This window comes from Oncorhynchus kisutch, linkage group LG8 (assembly GCF_002021735.2).
Source record: "Oncorhynchus kisutch isolate 150728-3 linkage group LG8, Okis_V2, whole genome shotgun sequence".
In the NCBI taxonomy this organism is placed as follows: Eukaryota; Metazoa; Chordata; class Actinopteri; order Salmoniformes; family Salmonidae; genus Oncorhynchus; species Oncorhynchus kisutch.
The window spans coordinates 15,935,158-15,951,996 of NC_034181.2; the positions used below are offsets into that span (position 1 = coordinate 15,935,158).

A 16,839-nucleotide genomic window follows, 5' to 3' on the forward strand; every position below is an offset into this window, starting at 1 on the left:
GTTTGGTGTTTGTTTTATTTATTTTTAAACACACTCCCTGAACTTGCTTCCCGACTCCCAGCGCACATCGGCACACCCGACATTATGGGAGAATTGAGGCAGAGAAAGCAGGAGAGAGATTGAGGAGAGAAAAAGCGGGGAAGAGGTGAAAGTTGAAAAAAAAACAGATGAGTCTTATGGCTTTGGGGTAGAAGCTGTTTAGAAGCCTCTTGGACCTAGACTTGGTCCTCCGTTACCGCTTGCCATGTGGTAGCAGAGAGAACAGTCTATGACTAGGGCGGCTGGAGTCTTTGACAATTTTTAGGGCCTTCCTCTGACACCGCCAGGTATAGAGGTCCTGGATAGCAGGAAGCTTGTCCCCAGCGACGTACTGGGCTGTATGCACTACCCTCTGTAGTGCCTTGCGGTCGAGGCCGAGAAGTTGCCATACTAGGCAGCGATGCGCTCAATGGTGCAGCTGTAAAACCTTTTGAGGATCTGAGGACCCATGCCAAATAATTTCAGTCTCCAGAGAGGGAATAGGTTGTCGTGCCCGCTTCATGACTGTCTTGGTGTGTTTGGACCATGTTATTTTGTTGGTGATGTGGACGCCAAGGAACTTGAAGCTCTCAACCTGCTCCACTACAGCCCCGTCGATGGCTCCACTCCTTTTCCTGTGGTCCACAATCATCTCCTTTGTCCTGATCACGTTGAGGGAGAAGTTGTTGTCCTGGCATAGGCTGACTCAGTGTTTTTGGTGATCAGGCCTACCGCTGTTGTGTCATCAGCAAACTTAATGGTGGTGTTGGAGTCGTGCCTGTCCATGCAATCATGAGTGAACAGGGAGTACAGGAGGGGACAGAGCACGCACCCCTGAGGGGCCCCTGTGTTGAGGATCAGCGTGGCAGATGTGTTGTTACCTACCCTTACCACCTGGGGGCGGCCCGTCAGAAAGATCCAGTTAGAGAGGGAGGTGTTTAGTCCCAAGGTCATTAGCTTATTGATGAGCTTTATGGACACTATGGTGTTGAACGCTGAGCTAGTCAATGAATAGCATTCTCACATAGGTGTTCCTTTTGTCCAGGTAGGACAGGGTAGTGTGGAGTGTAAAACAGAAAGCATCATCTGTAGATCTCTTGGTGCGGTATGCAAATTGGAGTGGGTCTAGGGTTTCTGGGATAATGGTGTTGTGAGCCATGACCAGCCTTTCAAAGCACTTCATGGCTACAGACGTGAGTGCTACGTGTCTGGAGTCACTTAGGCAGGTTACCTTAGTGTTATTGGGCACAGGGACTATGGTGGTCTGCTTGAAACATGTTGGTACTACAGACACAGACAGGGAGAGGTTGAAAATGTCAGTGAAGACACTTGCCAGCGCATGCTCGGATTACACGTCCTGGTAATACGTCTGGCCCTGCGGCCTTGTGAATGTTGACCTGTTTAAAGGTCTTACTCACATCGGCTGCCGAGAGCGTGATCACACAGTCTTCCGGAACAGCTGATGCTCTCATGCATGTCTCAGTGTTACTTGCCTCGAAGCGACTAAATAAACTATTTAGCTCGTCTGGTAGGCTTGTGTCACTGGGTAGCTCTCGGTTGTGCTTCCCTTTGTAGACTGCCACATCCGACGAGCATCGGAGCTGATGTAGTATGATTTCATCTTAGTCCTGTATTGACACTTTGCCTGTTTGATGGTTCGTCGGAGGGCATAGCGGAATTTAGAGGGTTAGAGTCCCACTCCTTCAAAGTGGTGGCTCTACCATTTAGCTCAGTGCGAATGTTGCCTGTAACCCATGGCTTCTTGTTGGGGTATGTACGTTCAGTCACTGTGGGAACGATGTCCTCGATGCACTTATTGATAAAGCCCATAACTGATGTGATGTACTCCTCAATGCATAGGAAGAATCCCAGAACATTTTCCCTTTTGTGCTCGCAAAACAGTCCTGTAGTTTAGCATCTGCTTCATCTGACCACTTTTTTTATAAACAGAGTCACTGGTGCTTCCTGCTAGAATTTTAGCTTGTAAACAGGAATCAGGAGGATAGAATTATGGTCAGATTTGCCAAATGGAGGGCAAGGGAGAGCGTTGTACGTGTCTCTGTGTGTGGAGTAAAGGTGGTCCAGATTTTTTTTCACTCTGCTTGAACATTTAACATGCTGATAGAAATGAGGTAAAACTGATTTAAGTTTCCTTGCATTAAAGTCCCTGGCCACTAGGATTGCCGCCTCTGGATGACCTTTTTCCTGTTTGCTTATGGCAGTATACAGCTCATTGAGTGTGGTTTTGGTCCCAGCATCAGTCTGTGGTGGTATGTAGACAACTACGGAAATACAGATGAAAACTCTCTAGGTAGATAGTGTGGTCTACAGCTTATCATGAGATACTCTACCTCAGGCTAGCAAAACCTTGAGACTTCCTTAGATATCGTGCAGCAGCTGTTGTTTATAAATATGCATAAGCCCCCGCCCATGTCTTACCAGAGGCTGCGGTTCTGTCCTGCCTATAGAGTGTATAACTCGCCAGCTGAACGTTCTTAATGTCATCGTTCAGCCACGACTCCATAAAACATAAGATAATACAGTTTTTAATGTCCCATTGGTAGGATATACGTGCTTTCAGTTCATCCCATTTATTTTCCAGCGATTGAACATTAGCTAGCAGGACGGAAGGCAGGCAGATTACCCACTCGTCTCCTGATCTTCACAAGGCACCCTGAACTTTTTCTGCAAAATCTCTGTTTCTTTCTCCAGTGAATGCCGGGGATCTGGGCCTGCTCGTGTGTCTGTAGTATCTCCCTCCTGTCCAACTCATTAAAGAAAAGCTCTTTGTCTAATCTGAGGTGAGTAATCACAGTTCTGATGTACAAAACAAGTTACGAACAACGTGAAAAAAACGAATAAAATTGCGTGGTTGGTTAAGATCTGATAAGATGGCTGCCATCCCCTCTGGCACCATCTTCACAATGATAACTTGTTTAATATCTGATTATGTTGACAGATTGTTACTTTGTGACTAACAACATTAACGTAATTACACTTATGTTTTCAGGCGAACATGCGTCTGATTTTTCTGCAGCGTTGTAAGAATGTTTTGGGGTCAGCAGGCTTCAGTCATTGAGGCTGTTACACCCAGTATGAAACACCACATGTTTTCATATCTTCTCCCTTTGTCACATCCTGACCTTAGTTCCTTGTTTTTGTTGCTATTTTAGGTTGGTCAGGGCGTGAGTTGGGGTGGGCATTATATTTGGAGTTCTAGATTGGTTTTCTATGTGTTTGGCCTGGTATGGTCTCAATCAGAAGCAGCTGTCAATCGTTGTCTCTGATTGAGAACCATACTTAGGCAGCCTGTTTTTCCCACTTGTGTTGTGGGTTATTGTTTTCTGTGTCTGTGTTTCCTCCAGACAGAACTGTTTCGTTTTCGTTTCTGTCTTTCACTTTGTTATTTAGTATTTTCGCGTTCAGTGATTTTTCATAAAAAATGACGAACACTTACCACGGTCCATTCTCTCATACTCCTAGTCAGAGGAGGACGAATCTCCATTTATCTGTTCAGTGTATTTCTTTACTTGTATTTCTCCCAGACCCATTTGTATGTCTCTGTCTGTTTACCGCCTACAGGCAACACAGAGAGGAGCACTGGGTCAAAGTCACAACATTTATTAGTCATCATTCAATCATTTAGTATTCATACCATGTAAATGTCTGATGGTCTGTTTATCCTGTTTCTAAATCCAAGCAATTGTCTATTGTATAATGTCAACATCACCTCTATTTTAAGATATGTTACTTGACTTCATTAAATATGCTTGATTAAATAAATGAGCAAGATTTGCTATATGAGTGGGTAGTATTGTGTTTTCAAAAAAACATGGAAAGTGATTTCACTTTTTCAAAACTGAACCAAATCTTAAAAGGGATATCCTAAATATTGTTTTTAGAGTTGTAAAGAAAAACAGCACCTGCTATAGCTCTGGGTATATTCCTGTTAGTTCCATCCCAACATCCCAGAATACCCTACGACACACACTCATGCACACACGCACATACCACACACACACACATATACACACACACACACACACCACACATAATAAACAAACCAAACACACAAAGCACACTAGGGATTTATGCTACAGCTGCAGAACAGTGGGTAGGCTGGTACCTGGAGGGGATGTCATACTATAGTGTTTGAGGGAGAGAGAGGGAAAAAAGCGAGGGAGGGAGGGTGGGCGGACCGGCAAGCTGGCGGGAGTGAGGGAGGAGGGAGGGAGGGAGGGAGGAGGGGAGGGCGGGAGAGAGGGAGGGCTGGAGGAAGGGACAGCGGGAGGGAGGGGAGGGCTGAGGGAAGGAAGGGAGGGTGGCGGGAGGGGTGGCTGGAGGGAGGGCGGGCCGGCGGTAGGGAGGACAGAGGGAGGAAGGGAAACTGTTGACTCTCACACACTCTTTGACTTTCCTAGAAGTTGCTATTTTTTATGTTTTCTTTTCCTCCTCCTTTGTTCTGGATAATCTCTTGTTGTTTGTGAAATGAGTTTAATGACAGGAGGTGAAGCTGAACCTGACACGCTGGCTGAGTGTGTGTAAAATAGAGAAAGAGTGAGAATGAATGGTGTGTGACTGGTAAAGCAGTGTGGAGTGTCAGGGTTGTGTAAACAGGTTGGTGTGTGTTTTATGAGCCCCTAGACAGTTGGTTAAGGGTTCCCAGGATTAACCCCCGTGTGACTTGACACAGAAGCAGAACTCTAAAAAGCCTCTAAAACAGCGAGGGGTCATGACCTCCGATGACCACTCATGACCTCTCCCCTCTGATGGATCAGCCATTAGATTTAATTTATGGTTCAAGGTTGGGGGACGGAGAGAGGGAAGGAGGGCAGGAAGGAAGGCATAGGAGAGGATGAGAACTGATTGAGGGGTACTGGTCAGAGATGGAGGGGGGGGATCTGGAAGAGGGGTACTGGTCAGAGATGGAGGGGGGAGGACTGGTAGAGGGGTACTGGTAAGAGATGGAGGGGGGGTCTGGAAGAGGGGTACTGGTAAGAGATGGAGGGGGGGACTGGTAGAGGGGTACTGGTCAGAGATGGAGGGGGGAGGACTGGTAGAGGGGTACTGGTCAGAGATGGAGGGGGGAGGACTGGTAGAGGGGTACTGGTCAGAGATGGAGGGGGGAGACTGGTAGAGGGGTAATGGTAAGAGATGGAGGGGGGGGGGTTTGGAAGAGGGGTACTGGTAAGAGATGGAGTGGGGGGGGACTGGTAGAGGGGTACTGGTCAGAGATGGAGGGGGAGGACTGGTAGAGGGGTACTGGTAAGAGATGGAGGGGGGGTTTGGAAGAGGGGTACTGGTAAGAGATGGAGGGGGGGGACTGGTAGAGGGGTACTGGTCAGAGATGGAGGGGGAGGACTGGTGGAGGGGTACTGGTAAGAGATGGAGTGGGGGGGACTGGTAGAGGGGTACTGGTCAGAGATGGAGGGGGAGGACTGGTAGAGGGGTACTGGTAAGAGATGGAGGGGGGGGGTTGGAAGAGGGGTACTGGTAAGAGATGGAGGGGAGGGACTGGTAGAGGGGTACTGGTCAGAGATGGAGGGGGGGGACTGGTAGAGGGGGTACTGATTAGAGATGGAGGGGGGGGACTGGTAGAGGGGTACTGATCAGAGATGGAGGGGAGAGGACTGGTGGAGGGGTACTGGTAAGAAATGGAGGGGGGGACTGGTAGAGGGGTACTGGTCAGAGATGGAGGGGGAGGACTGGTAGAGGGGTACTGGTCAGAGATGGAGGGGGGGGGACTGGTAGAGGGGTACTGGTCAGAGATGGAGGGGGGGACTGGTAGAGGGGTACTGGTAAGAGATGGAGGGGGGGTCTGGAAGAGGGGTACTGGTCAGAGATGGAGGGGGAGGACTGGTAGAGGGGTACTGGTCAGAGATGGAGGGGGGGGACTGGTAGAGGGGTACTGGTAAGAGGTGGAGGGGGGGTCTGGAAGAGGGGTACTGGTAAGAGATGGGGGGGTCTGGTAGAGGGGTACTGGTCAGAGATGGAGGGGGAGGACTGGTAGAGGGGTACTGGTCAGCGATGGAGGGGGGAGGACTGGTAGAGGGGTACTAGTCAGAGATGGAGGGGGGAGGACTTGTAGAGGGGTACTGGTCAGAGATGGAGGGGGGGAGTCTGGTAGAGGGGTAATGGTCAGAGATGGAGGGGGAGGACTGGTGGAGGGGTACTGGTAAGAGATGGAGTGGGGGGGACTGGTAGAGGGGTACTGGTCAGAGATGGAGGGGGAGGACTGGTAGAGGGGTACTGGTAAGAGATGGAGGGGGGGTCTGGAAGAGGGGTACTGGTAAGAGATGGAGGGGAGGGACTGGTAGAGGGGTACTGGTCAGAGATGGAGGGGGGGGACTGGTAGAGGGGTACTGGTCAGAGATGGAGGGGGGGGACTGGTAGAGGGGTACTGGTCAGAGATGGAGGGGAGAGGACTGGTGGAGGGGTACTGGTAAGAAATGGAGGGGGGGGACTGGTAGAGGGGTACTGGTCAGAGATGGAGGGGGAGGACTGGTAGAGGGGTACTGGTCAGAGATAGGGGGGGGGACTGGTAGAGGGGTACTGGTCAGAGATGGAGGGGGGGGACTGGTAGAGGGGTACTGGTAAGAGATGGAGGGGGGGTCTGGAAGAGGGGTACTGGTCAGAGATGGAGGGGGAGGACTGGTAGAGGGGTACTGGTCAGCGATGGAGGGGGGAGGACTGGTAGAGGGGTACTGGTCAGCGATGGAGGGGGGAGGACTGGTGGAGGGGTACTGGTCAGAGATGGAGGGGGGAGGACTGGTAGAGGGGTACTGGTAAGAGATAGAGGGGGGAGGACTGGTAGAGAGGTACTGGTAAGAGATGGAGGGAGGAGGACTGGTAGAGAGGTACTGGTAAGAGATAGAGGGGGGAGGACTGGTAGAGAGGTACTGGTCAGCGATGGAGGGGGAGGACTGGTAGAGGGGTACTGGTCAGCGATGGAGGGGGAGGACTGGTAGAGGGGGTACTCATCAGAGATGGAGGGGGGAGGACTGGTAGAGGGGTACTGGTAAGAGATAGAGGGGGGAGGACTGGTAGAGAGGTACTGGTCAGCGATGGAGGGGGAGGACTGGTAGAGGGGTACTGGTCAGCGATGGAGGGGGAGGACTGGTAGAGGGGTACTGGTCAGCGATGGAGGGGGAGGACTGGTAGAGGGGTACTCATCAGAGATGGAGGGGGAGGACTGGTAGATGGGTACTGGTCAGCGATGGAGGGGGAGGACTGGTAGAGGGGTACTCATCAGAGATGGAGGAGGGATGACTGGTAGAGGGGTACTCATCAGAGATGGAAGGGGGGGGGACTGGTAGAGGGGTACTGGTCAGAGATGGAGGGGGAGGACTGGTAGAGGGGTACTGGTCAGCGATGGAGGGGGAGGACTGGTAGAGGGGTACTCATCAGAGATGGAGGGGGAGGACTGGTAGAGGGGTACTGGTCAGCGATGGAGGGGGAGGACTGGTAGAGGGGTACTCATCAGAGATAAAAGGGGGGGAACTGGTAGAGGGGTACTGGTCAGCGATGGAGGGGGAGGACTGGTAGAGGGGTGCTCATCAGAGATGGAAGGGGGGGGACTGGTAGAGGGGTACTCATCAGAGATGGAAGGGGGGACACTGGTAGAGGGGTACTGTTCAGCGATGGAGGGGGAGGACTGGTAGATGGGTACTCATCAGAGATGCAAGAGGGGGGACTGGTAGAGTGATACTGGTCAGAGATTGAGACAGAGAGTAATGGTGTGATGAGAAGACTGAAAGTGTCAGGGAAGGAGAGATGGAGGGAGAGTGGATGAACGGATTGGTTAAAAGGCTGTGTGTTGAGGTTCTGTGTGATGGTATGCTAACCTTATATTTCATGAGCCAGTGGACTGTGGCTGGTTCCTTTTACAATAGCTGCCTCTGTGATGTCATATCCGTGCACCGATGACACAACGTTTCAGTCGGGTTCATGACTCATTGCATACGTCCTTAACCCAATTTTAAAGCCATTTCATTTGTAATCATTAGCTAAGTGCCTTGCTTGAGGGCAGGGAGGCAGTAGCTCAACCATGTCTAAATACTGGCTGCCTCTGAATGGGAATGTCCTTTCTACTCATTCTATTTCTATTGCTCGTTCTCACTGTGTAACTCCAATTCACGGAGACACAGTTCTAATGGTTCTGTATGGGGGAAGAAGTAACAGGAAGTGTGCATCTGGTTAATGAGTCCCCGCTAGCTGAAAGGGACAGACGCTGTATACGACTGCAGATAAGAGAGACAGTTGCACTGCTAAACAATGACTCAATCAGTACACCTTATGAGGAGATGGAACCTCTCTCCATGAATAATTATAGATCTTTACATGGGAGAATAGACCACTAAGTATCCTGCTGTGTGAGTGCACCGTCCTAATAAGAGCTTTTTAAGAGCTAGCAAAGATAGAATGTCTATATGGGGAGTATCTGACTGATTATTTGAGGTCTCACAGTGAAATGACTGGTTGCTAGAGAAAGGCCCATGGAGAATGGTTGTTGGTTAGTGGCTCCACAACAGCTTTAGACCAGATCAGTGCTGATTTTGGAATGGAATCCTGGTCTTGATTGCATTAGGTGATTCTGGAATCAAATCAAATTGTATTAGACACGTACGCCGAATACAACAGGTGTAGTAGACCTTACAGTGAAGTGATTACTTATTAGCCTCTAACCAACAATGCAGTTCATTTTTTTTAAATGAGTAAGAAAAATAAATAAAAGAAACAAGTAATTAAAAAGCAGCAGTAAAATAATAATAGCAAGATTATACACAGGGGTGTACCGATACAGAGTCGATGTGCCAGGACACCGGTTAGTTGAGGTAATATGTACATGTAGGTAGTTATTAAAGTGACTATGCATAGATAATAACAGAGTGTAGCAGCAGTGTAGAAGGGGGGGGGGTGCAATGCAAATAGTCTGGGTAGCCATTTGATTAGATGTTCAGGAGTCTTATTGCTTGGAGGCAGAAGCTGTTTAGAAGCCTCTTGGACCTAGACTTTGCACTCCGGTACCGCTTGACGTGTGGTAGCAGAGAGAACAGTCTGACTAGGGTGGCTGGAGTTTTTGACAATTTGTTAGGGCCTTCCTCTGACACCGCCTGGTATAGAGGTCCTGGATAGTAGGAAGTATGACCCCAGTGATGTACTGGGCCGTACTCACTATCCTCTGTAGTGCCTTGCGGTCGGAGGCCGAGAAGTTTCCATGCCAGGCAGTGATGCAACCAGTCATGTTAGTTTGTTGGTGATGCTCTCGCTGGTGCAACTGTAAAACCTTTTGAGGATCTGAGGACCTATGCCAAATCTTTCAGTCTCCTGAGGGGGAATAGGTTTTGTCGTGCCCTCTTCACGACTGTCTTGGTGTTGGTGACCATGTTAGTTTGTTGGTGATGTGGACACAAAGGAACTTGAATCTCTCAACCTGCTCCACTGCAGCCCTGTCGATAAGAATGGGGTGTGCTCGGTCCCCTTTTTTCTGTAGTCCACAATCATCTCCTTTGTCTTGATCACATTGAGGGAGAGGTTGTTGTCCTGGCACCACACAGTCAGGTCTCCGACCTCCTCCCTATGGGCTGTCTCGTGAGTGTCAGTAACCAGGCCAACCACTGTTGTGTCATCTGCAAACTTAATGATGGTGTTGGAGTCATGCCTGTACTCCTTGAGTGAACAGGGAGTACAGGAGGGCACACACACCTGAGGGGCCTCCGTGTTTAGGATCAGCATGGCGGATGTGTTGTTCCCTACCCTTACCACCCGAGGGCGGCCCGTCAGTAAGTCCAGGATCCAGTTGCAGAGGGAGGTGTTAGTCCCAGGGTCCTTAGCCTATTGATGAGCTTTGAGGGCACTATGGTGTTGAACGCTGAGCTATAGTCAATGAATAGCATTCTCACATAGGGGTTACTTTTGTCCAGGTAGGAAAGGGCAGTGTGGAGTGCAATAGAGATTGCATCATGTCATTTTAATCCATAGAGACGTGAAGGAGAAGCTCGTCGGATGTTGATCTCTTCTCGGCTGGGTCCTCATTTGGGACCAAAGTTCCTTGTTGTTAAGAGACTCTTTCTATGGATCTGTTAGGGCAGTAAGACACTTTCCAGTTGGCCAGCGCATGCTCGCAGTACACGAGCTTGTAATCCATCTGGCCCTGCGGTCTTGTGAATGTTGACCTGTTTAACGGTCTTACTTACATTGGCTGTGGAGAGCGTGATCACACAGTGTTCCGGAACAGCTGGTGCTCTCGTGCATGTTTCAGTGTTATTTGCCTCGAAGCGAGCATAGAAGTATTTTAGATCGTCTGGTTGTCTCGTGTCACCATACATCTCTCGGCTTCCCTTTTTAGTCTGTAATAGTTTGGAAGCCCTGCCACATCCGACAAGCATCAGAGCTGGTGTAGTACAATTCCATCTTAGTCCTGTATTGATGCTTTGCATGTTTGATGGTTCGTCAGAGGGCATAGCAGGTTTTCTTATAGGCTTCCGGGTTAGAGTCCTGCTCCTTGAAAGCGTTAGTTCTAGCCTTTAGCTCAGTGCTAATATTGGCTGTAAACCATGGCTTCTGGTTGGGATATGTATGTACGGTGGGGATGATATCATCAATGCACTTATTGATGAAGCCAAGACTGATGTGATGTACTCCTCAATGCCATTGGAAGAATACCAGAATATATTTCAGTATGCGCTAGAAAAACAGTCATGTAGCTTAGCATCTGCTTCATCTGACCACTTTTTTATTGACCGAGTCACTGGTGCTTCCTGCTTATTTTTTTGCTTGTAAACAGGAATCAGGAGGATACAATTATGGTCAGAATTGCCAAATAGAGGGCGAGGGAGAGCTTTGTATGCATCTCTGCGTGTTGAGTAAAGGTGGTCCAGAGTTTTTTACCCTCTGGTTGCACATTTAACATGCTGATAGAAATTTGGTAGGACGGATTTAAGTTTCCCTTCATTAAAGTCCCCGTCTACTAAGAGCGCCACCTCTGGGTGAGCGTTTTCCTGTTTGCTTATGGCGGAATACAACTAATTCAGTGCTGTCTTAGTGCCAGCATCAGTCTGTGGTGGTATGTAGACAACTATGAAAAATACAGATGAAAACTTTGTAGGTAGATAGTGTGGTCTACAGCTTATCATGAGATATTCTACCTCAGGTGAGCAAAACCTTGAGACTTCCTTAGATATCTTGCACCAGCTGTTATTTACAAAAAATCATAGTCCCCCTCCCCTTGTCTTACCAGACGTCGCTGTTCTATCCTGCCGGTTCAGCATTCAACCAGCCAGCTTTATGTTGATAATGTTGTCGTTCATCCACAACTCTGTGAAGCATAAGATTTTACAGTTTTGAATGTCCCGTTGGTAGTTTCATCTTCCGCGTAGGTCATCGATTTTATTGCATGTTTGCTAGCAGAATGGATGGAAGTGGGGATTTATTCGATCGCCTACGAATTCTCAGAAGGCAGCCCGCCCACCGACCCCTTTTTCTCCACTTTCTCTTCACGCAAATGACAGTGATCTATGGGTGGGTGGGTGTGGATATACAGTATATGGGTGTCTATTGGTGGATGGGTGTTTAGGGGTAAATAGAGAAGCTTGCCATTAGATAACACTGTTATCCACTGTAGACAGTGTCATGGACAGGGGTCCAGCTTTACGACGGGGAACACAACGTTATCAAACACACACACACACACACACACACACACACACACACACACACACACACACACACACACACACACACACACACACACACACACAGTGGACAGGTTGTGCTGCTTTATGACTGGAGTGACAGGGACAGAGCCTGCCATCTCTGGTACTGGAGCACATTGACAGGATGACGTAGTGACTGGGTCAAGAGCCTGTCTGAAGCTGATTTCAACAAGCCTATTTGGTAGATAAAGAACTCTCTCCTATGGAAGGCACCAGGCTATAGAGATGTTTGTTTTAGTCTCATGGCTGAAGCAATTCTATATGTATTTTAATTAAATAATGTTATGATATTGGGCATATTGTGTGTCTTTATATCTAATCACCATGGTTAACCTCTCAACGGTAGCTTTTATTAGCTTCTGTAACATCTGCTTCCAACTCACACCCTCAAACACGTAGATCCCCTGAACGCAGCTCACTTTCCAACCCACTTTCCAACTCACACCCTCAAACACATAGATCCCCTGAACGCAGCTCACTTTCCAACCCACTTTCCAACTCACACCCTCAAACACATAGATCCCCTGAACGCAGCTCACTTTCCAACCCACTTTCCAACTCACACCCTCAAACACGTAGATCCCCTGAACGCAGCTCACTTTCCAACCCACTTTCCAACTCACTCTCAAACACCTAGATCCTCTGAATGCAGCTCACTCTCCAGATCCCAATCACCTGAATTCTAATCACCTGTTCACACACCTGTATGTCATTATCACACACTATTTAGTTCAGTTCTTTGAACCCCGTCACTGTGAGGTATTGTTTGTTTTGTGACACAGGTCTTTCATAGCTCTGTTTTTCCCCGTGATTGTCTCCTTCCGTGTATGATAGTTTTTGCCTGCCTCACTAAGGACGCCTATTCCCTGCCTGTACTTTAGCCTATTGGACCCCTGTGTATGACCTTCTGCCTGCCCCTGGACCCAGCTACCTCTCGCCTCCTGTGGTCCTTTGCAATAAACAAATGCTGCACCCTGCGCTTGAAACCAGCTCTCTGTCTCCCCTTGTGTTCATTACAGCTTCCACTTTGGTTTCCCAACTTACGTAACTCTCTGACTGCAAGGGCAAATAAATACCTAAAGATCCTACCAACCGTATGATCTTAAAAAGCGTAATACTTACAACTGTAACAAGCGTATCCAGGGTACAGTATATGTAATACCTTAAACTGTAACAAGTGTATCCAGGGTACAGTATATGTAATACTTACAACTGTAACAAGCGTATCCAGGGTACACTATATGTAATACTTACAACTGTAACAAGCGTATCCAGGGTACAGTATATGTAATACTTACAACTGTAACAAGTGTATCCAGGGTACAGTATATGTAATACCTTAAACTGTAACAAGTGTATCCAGGGTACAGTATATGTAATACCTTAAACTGTAGCAAGTGTATCCAGGGTACAGTATATGTACTACTTACAACTGTAACAAGCGTATCCAGGGTACAGTATATGTAATACTTACAACTGTAACAAGTGTATCCAGGGTACAGTATATGTAATACTTGCAACTGTAACAAGCGTATCCAGGGTACAGTATATGTAATACCTTAAACTGTAACAAGTGTATCCAGGGTACAGTATATGTAATACTTACAACTGTAACAAGCATATCCAGGGTACAGTATATGTAATACCTTAAACTGTAACAAGCATATCCAGGGTACAGTATATGTAATACCTTAAACTGTAACAAGCGTATCCAGGGTACAGTATATGTAATACCTTAAACTGTAACAAGTGTATCCAGGGATGTCTGGATGAGATCAGAGCGTGTAATTACCTTGAAGACGTTTTATGCTCTATGCTACAGGATTAGCCCAAATCCATAAGCATTAACACGGCCACGCTTCACAGCCTTTCTGTGTCAGACATCCTCTCCTCTCTCTGCTCTCCTTGAGAATCACTGTTGTTTTGCTTTTCTCTTGTCTAGTGTATCTGTCTGGAGAGATCTGTGGGATCAAATGAAATCCAACTTTATTTGTCACATGCGCCGAATATAACAAGTGTAGACTTTACCAGTAAAATTCTTACTAACAAGCTCTTAGCCAACAGTGCAGTTCAGTGAAATGCTTACTTACAAGCCCAACAGTGCCGTGCAAGAAGAGTTAAGAAAATATTTACCAAGTAGAATAAAAAGTAATAATAAAATGTAACACAATAAGAAAAACAATATGAGGCTATACACAGAGGGCACCGCTACCGAGTCAGTGTGTGGGGGAACAGGCTAGTTGAGGTAAACTGTACTTGTAGGTGGGGGCGAAGTCACTATGCATAGATAACAAACATCGTGTAGCAGCAGTGTACAAAATGGAAGGGGGGAGGGGTCAATGTAAATTGTCCATTGGCAGTTTTATTAGTTGTTCAGCAGTCTCACTGCTTGGGGGTAGAAGCTGTTGAGTCTTTTGGTTCTAGACTTGGACTTGAAAACTGTCTATAACTTGGGTGACTGGAGTATCTGACAATTTTATGGGCTTTCCTCTGACACCCCCTATTGTATAGGTCCTGGGTGGCAGGAAGCTTGGCCCCAGTGATGTACTGGGCTGTTCGCATTACCCTCTGCAGCGCCTTATGGTCAGATGCCGAGCAGTTGCCATACCATGCGGTTATGCTCTCGATGGTGCAGCTGTAGAACCTTTTGAGGATCTGGGGACCCATGTAAAGTATTTTCAGTTTCCTGAGGGGGAAAAGTTTTCGTCGTTCCCTCTTCACTACTGTCTTGGTATGTTTGGACCATGTTATGTTTGGACCATGTGATGTGGACACCAAGGAAGTTGAAACTCTCGACCCACTTCACTACAGCCTGTCGATGTTAATGGGGGCCTGTTTGGCCTGCATTTTCCTGTAGTCTACGATCAGCTCCTTTGTCTTGTTCACATTGAGGGAGAGATTGTTGTCCTGGAATCACACTGCCAGTTCTCTGACCTCTTCCCGATAGGCTGTCTCATCGTTGTCGGTGATCAGGCCTACCACCGTTGTGTCGTCAACAAACGTAATGATGGTGTTGGAATTGTGTTTGGCCACGCAGTCGTGGGTGAACAGGGAATAAAGGCGGGAATAAGAACACACCCCTGAGGGGCCCCAGTGTTAAGGATCGGCGTGGCAGACGTGTTGTTGCCTACTCTTACCACCTGGGGGCGGTCCGTCAGGAAGTCCAGGATCCAGTTGCAGAGGGAGGTGTTTAGTCCCAGGTATCTTAGCTTAGTGATGAACTTTGTGGGCATTATGGTGTTGAACGCTGAGCTGTAGTCAATGAACAGCATTCTCACATAGGTGTTCATTTTGTCTAGGTGAGAAAGGGTGGTGTGGAGTGCAATTGAGATTGCGTCATCTGTGAATCTGTTGAGGCGGTATACAAATTGGAGTGGATCTAGGGTGTAAGGGAGGAAGCTGTTGATGTGAGCCATGACCAGCCTTTCAAAGCACTTCATGGCTACCAACGTGAGTGCTGTGGGGCGGTAATCATTTAGACAGGTTACCTTCGCTTCCTTGGGCACAGGGACTATGGTGGTCTGCATGAAACAATGAGCTATTACAGTTTCTGTCAGGGAGAGGTTGAAAATGTCAGTGAAGACACTTGACAGTTGGTCCACGCATGCTTTGAGTATACGTCCTGGTAATCCGTCTGGCCCTGCGACTTTGTGAATGTTGACCTGTTTAAAGGTTTTGTGCACATCGGCTACCGAGAGCGTTAGCACAAAGTCATCCAGAACAGCTGATGCTTTCGTGCATGTTTCAGTGTTTCTTGCCTGGAAGTGGGCATAAAAGGCATGAATGTAGCTTGTCTGGTAGACTCGCGTCACTGGGCAGCTCACATCTGGGATTCCCTTTGTAGTCTGTAATAGTTTTCAAGCCCTGCCACATCCGACGAGCGTCAGAGCCGGTGTAGTAGGATTCAATCTTATTCCTGTATTGATGCTTTGCTTGTTTGGTGTTTCGTCTGAGGGCATAGCGGGATTTCTTTTAAGCATCCAGATTAGTCTCCCGCTACTTGAAAGCGGCAGCTCTAGCCTTTAGCTCGATGCGGATGTTGCCTGTAGTCCATGGCTTCTGGTTGGGATATGTACGTACAGTCAGTGTGGGAACGACATCGTCAATTCACTTATTGATGAAGCCGATGACTGAGGTGATGTACTCCTCAATGCCATTGGATGAATTCCAGAACATTTTCTAGTCTGTGCTAGCAAAACATTCCTATAGTGTAGCATCCGCATCATCTGACCACTTCCGTATTGAGTGAGTCACTGGTACCTCCTGTTTCAGTTTTTGCTTGTAAGCGGGAATCAGGAGGATAGAATTACGATCAGATTTGCCAAATGGAGGGCGGGGGAGAGCTTTGTATGCATCTCTGTGTGTGGATCACAGGTGGTCCAGGAATTGTTTTCTCTGATTGCACATGTGACATGCTGATAAAAATTTGGTAAAATTGATTTAAGTTTACCTGCACTAAAGTCCCTGGCCTCTAGGAGCGCCGCTTCTGGGTGAGCATTTTCTTCTTTGCTTATGGCCATATAGAGTTGGTTGAGAGCGGTCTTAGTGCCAGCTTCGTTCTGTGGTGGTAAATAGATGGCTACAAATAATACAGATGACAACTAACTTGGTAGATAGTGAGGTCTACAGCTTATCATATGGTGCTCTACCACAGGAAAGCAATACCTCGAGACTTCATTAATATTAGACATCGTGCATCAGCTGTTATTGACAAATAGACACACACTCCCACCCCTCATCTTACCAGAGGTAGCGTCTCTGTTCTGCCGGTGCAAGAATAATCCCGCTAGCTCTATATTGTCCGTATCGTTATTCAGACACATCTCGGTGAAACATAAGATGTTACAGTTTTTAATGTCCCGTTGGTAGGATAATCTTAATCGTAGGTCATCAATTTTATTTAGCAATTTTCCAAATAACAAAATAGCACAATTGGTTGGAAGAATGTAAAATGACAGCCATGTCCTTCAGGGCCATCTTTTCATCTTTTGATGTTCCTGATTTTAAAACATAATTGCAGAAATTCTGGGTTCGAGTCCAGGCTTTGCCGCAGCCGGCCGCGATCGGGAGACCCATGAGACAGCTCACAATTGGCCCAGCGTCGTTC

The 16,839-nt window shown here is 47.7% G+C and overlaps 1 protein-coding gene across 1 annotated transcript in view; it reads right to left on the minus strand.

Annotated features, from left to right (window-relative positions):
- Positions 1–3,587: 3,587 nt before the first annotated feature.
- The window catches only part of LOC109894943 (extensin-3-like), a 55,353-nt gene continuing 42,101 nt past the window's right edge, over positions 3,588–16,839 (minus strand). Inside the window, exons 2-11 of the mRNA XM_031829501.1 lie at positions 7,534–7,686; positions 7,226–7,417; positions 6,957–7,110; positions 6,647–6,864; positions 6,382–6,495; positions 6,076–6,267; positions 5,852–5,926; positions 5,510–5,623; positions 5,048–5,393; positions 3,588–3,594 (exon numbers count right to left, since the gene is read on the minus strand). Of these exons, the coding sequence (XP_031685361.1) occupies positions 3,588–3,594; positions 5,048–5,393; positions 5,510–5,623; positions 5,852–5,926; positions 6,076–6,267; positions 6,382–6,495; positions 6,647–6,864; positions 6,957–7,110; positions 7,226–7,417; positions 7,534–7,686 (1,565 nt within the window). The remainder of the gene's footprint in view (positions 3,595–5,047; positions 5,394–5,509; positions 5,624–5,851; positions 5,927–6,075; positions 6,268–6,381; positions 6,496–6,646; positions 6,865–6,956; positions 7,111–7,225; positions 7,418–7,533; positions 7,687–16,839) is intronic.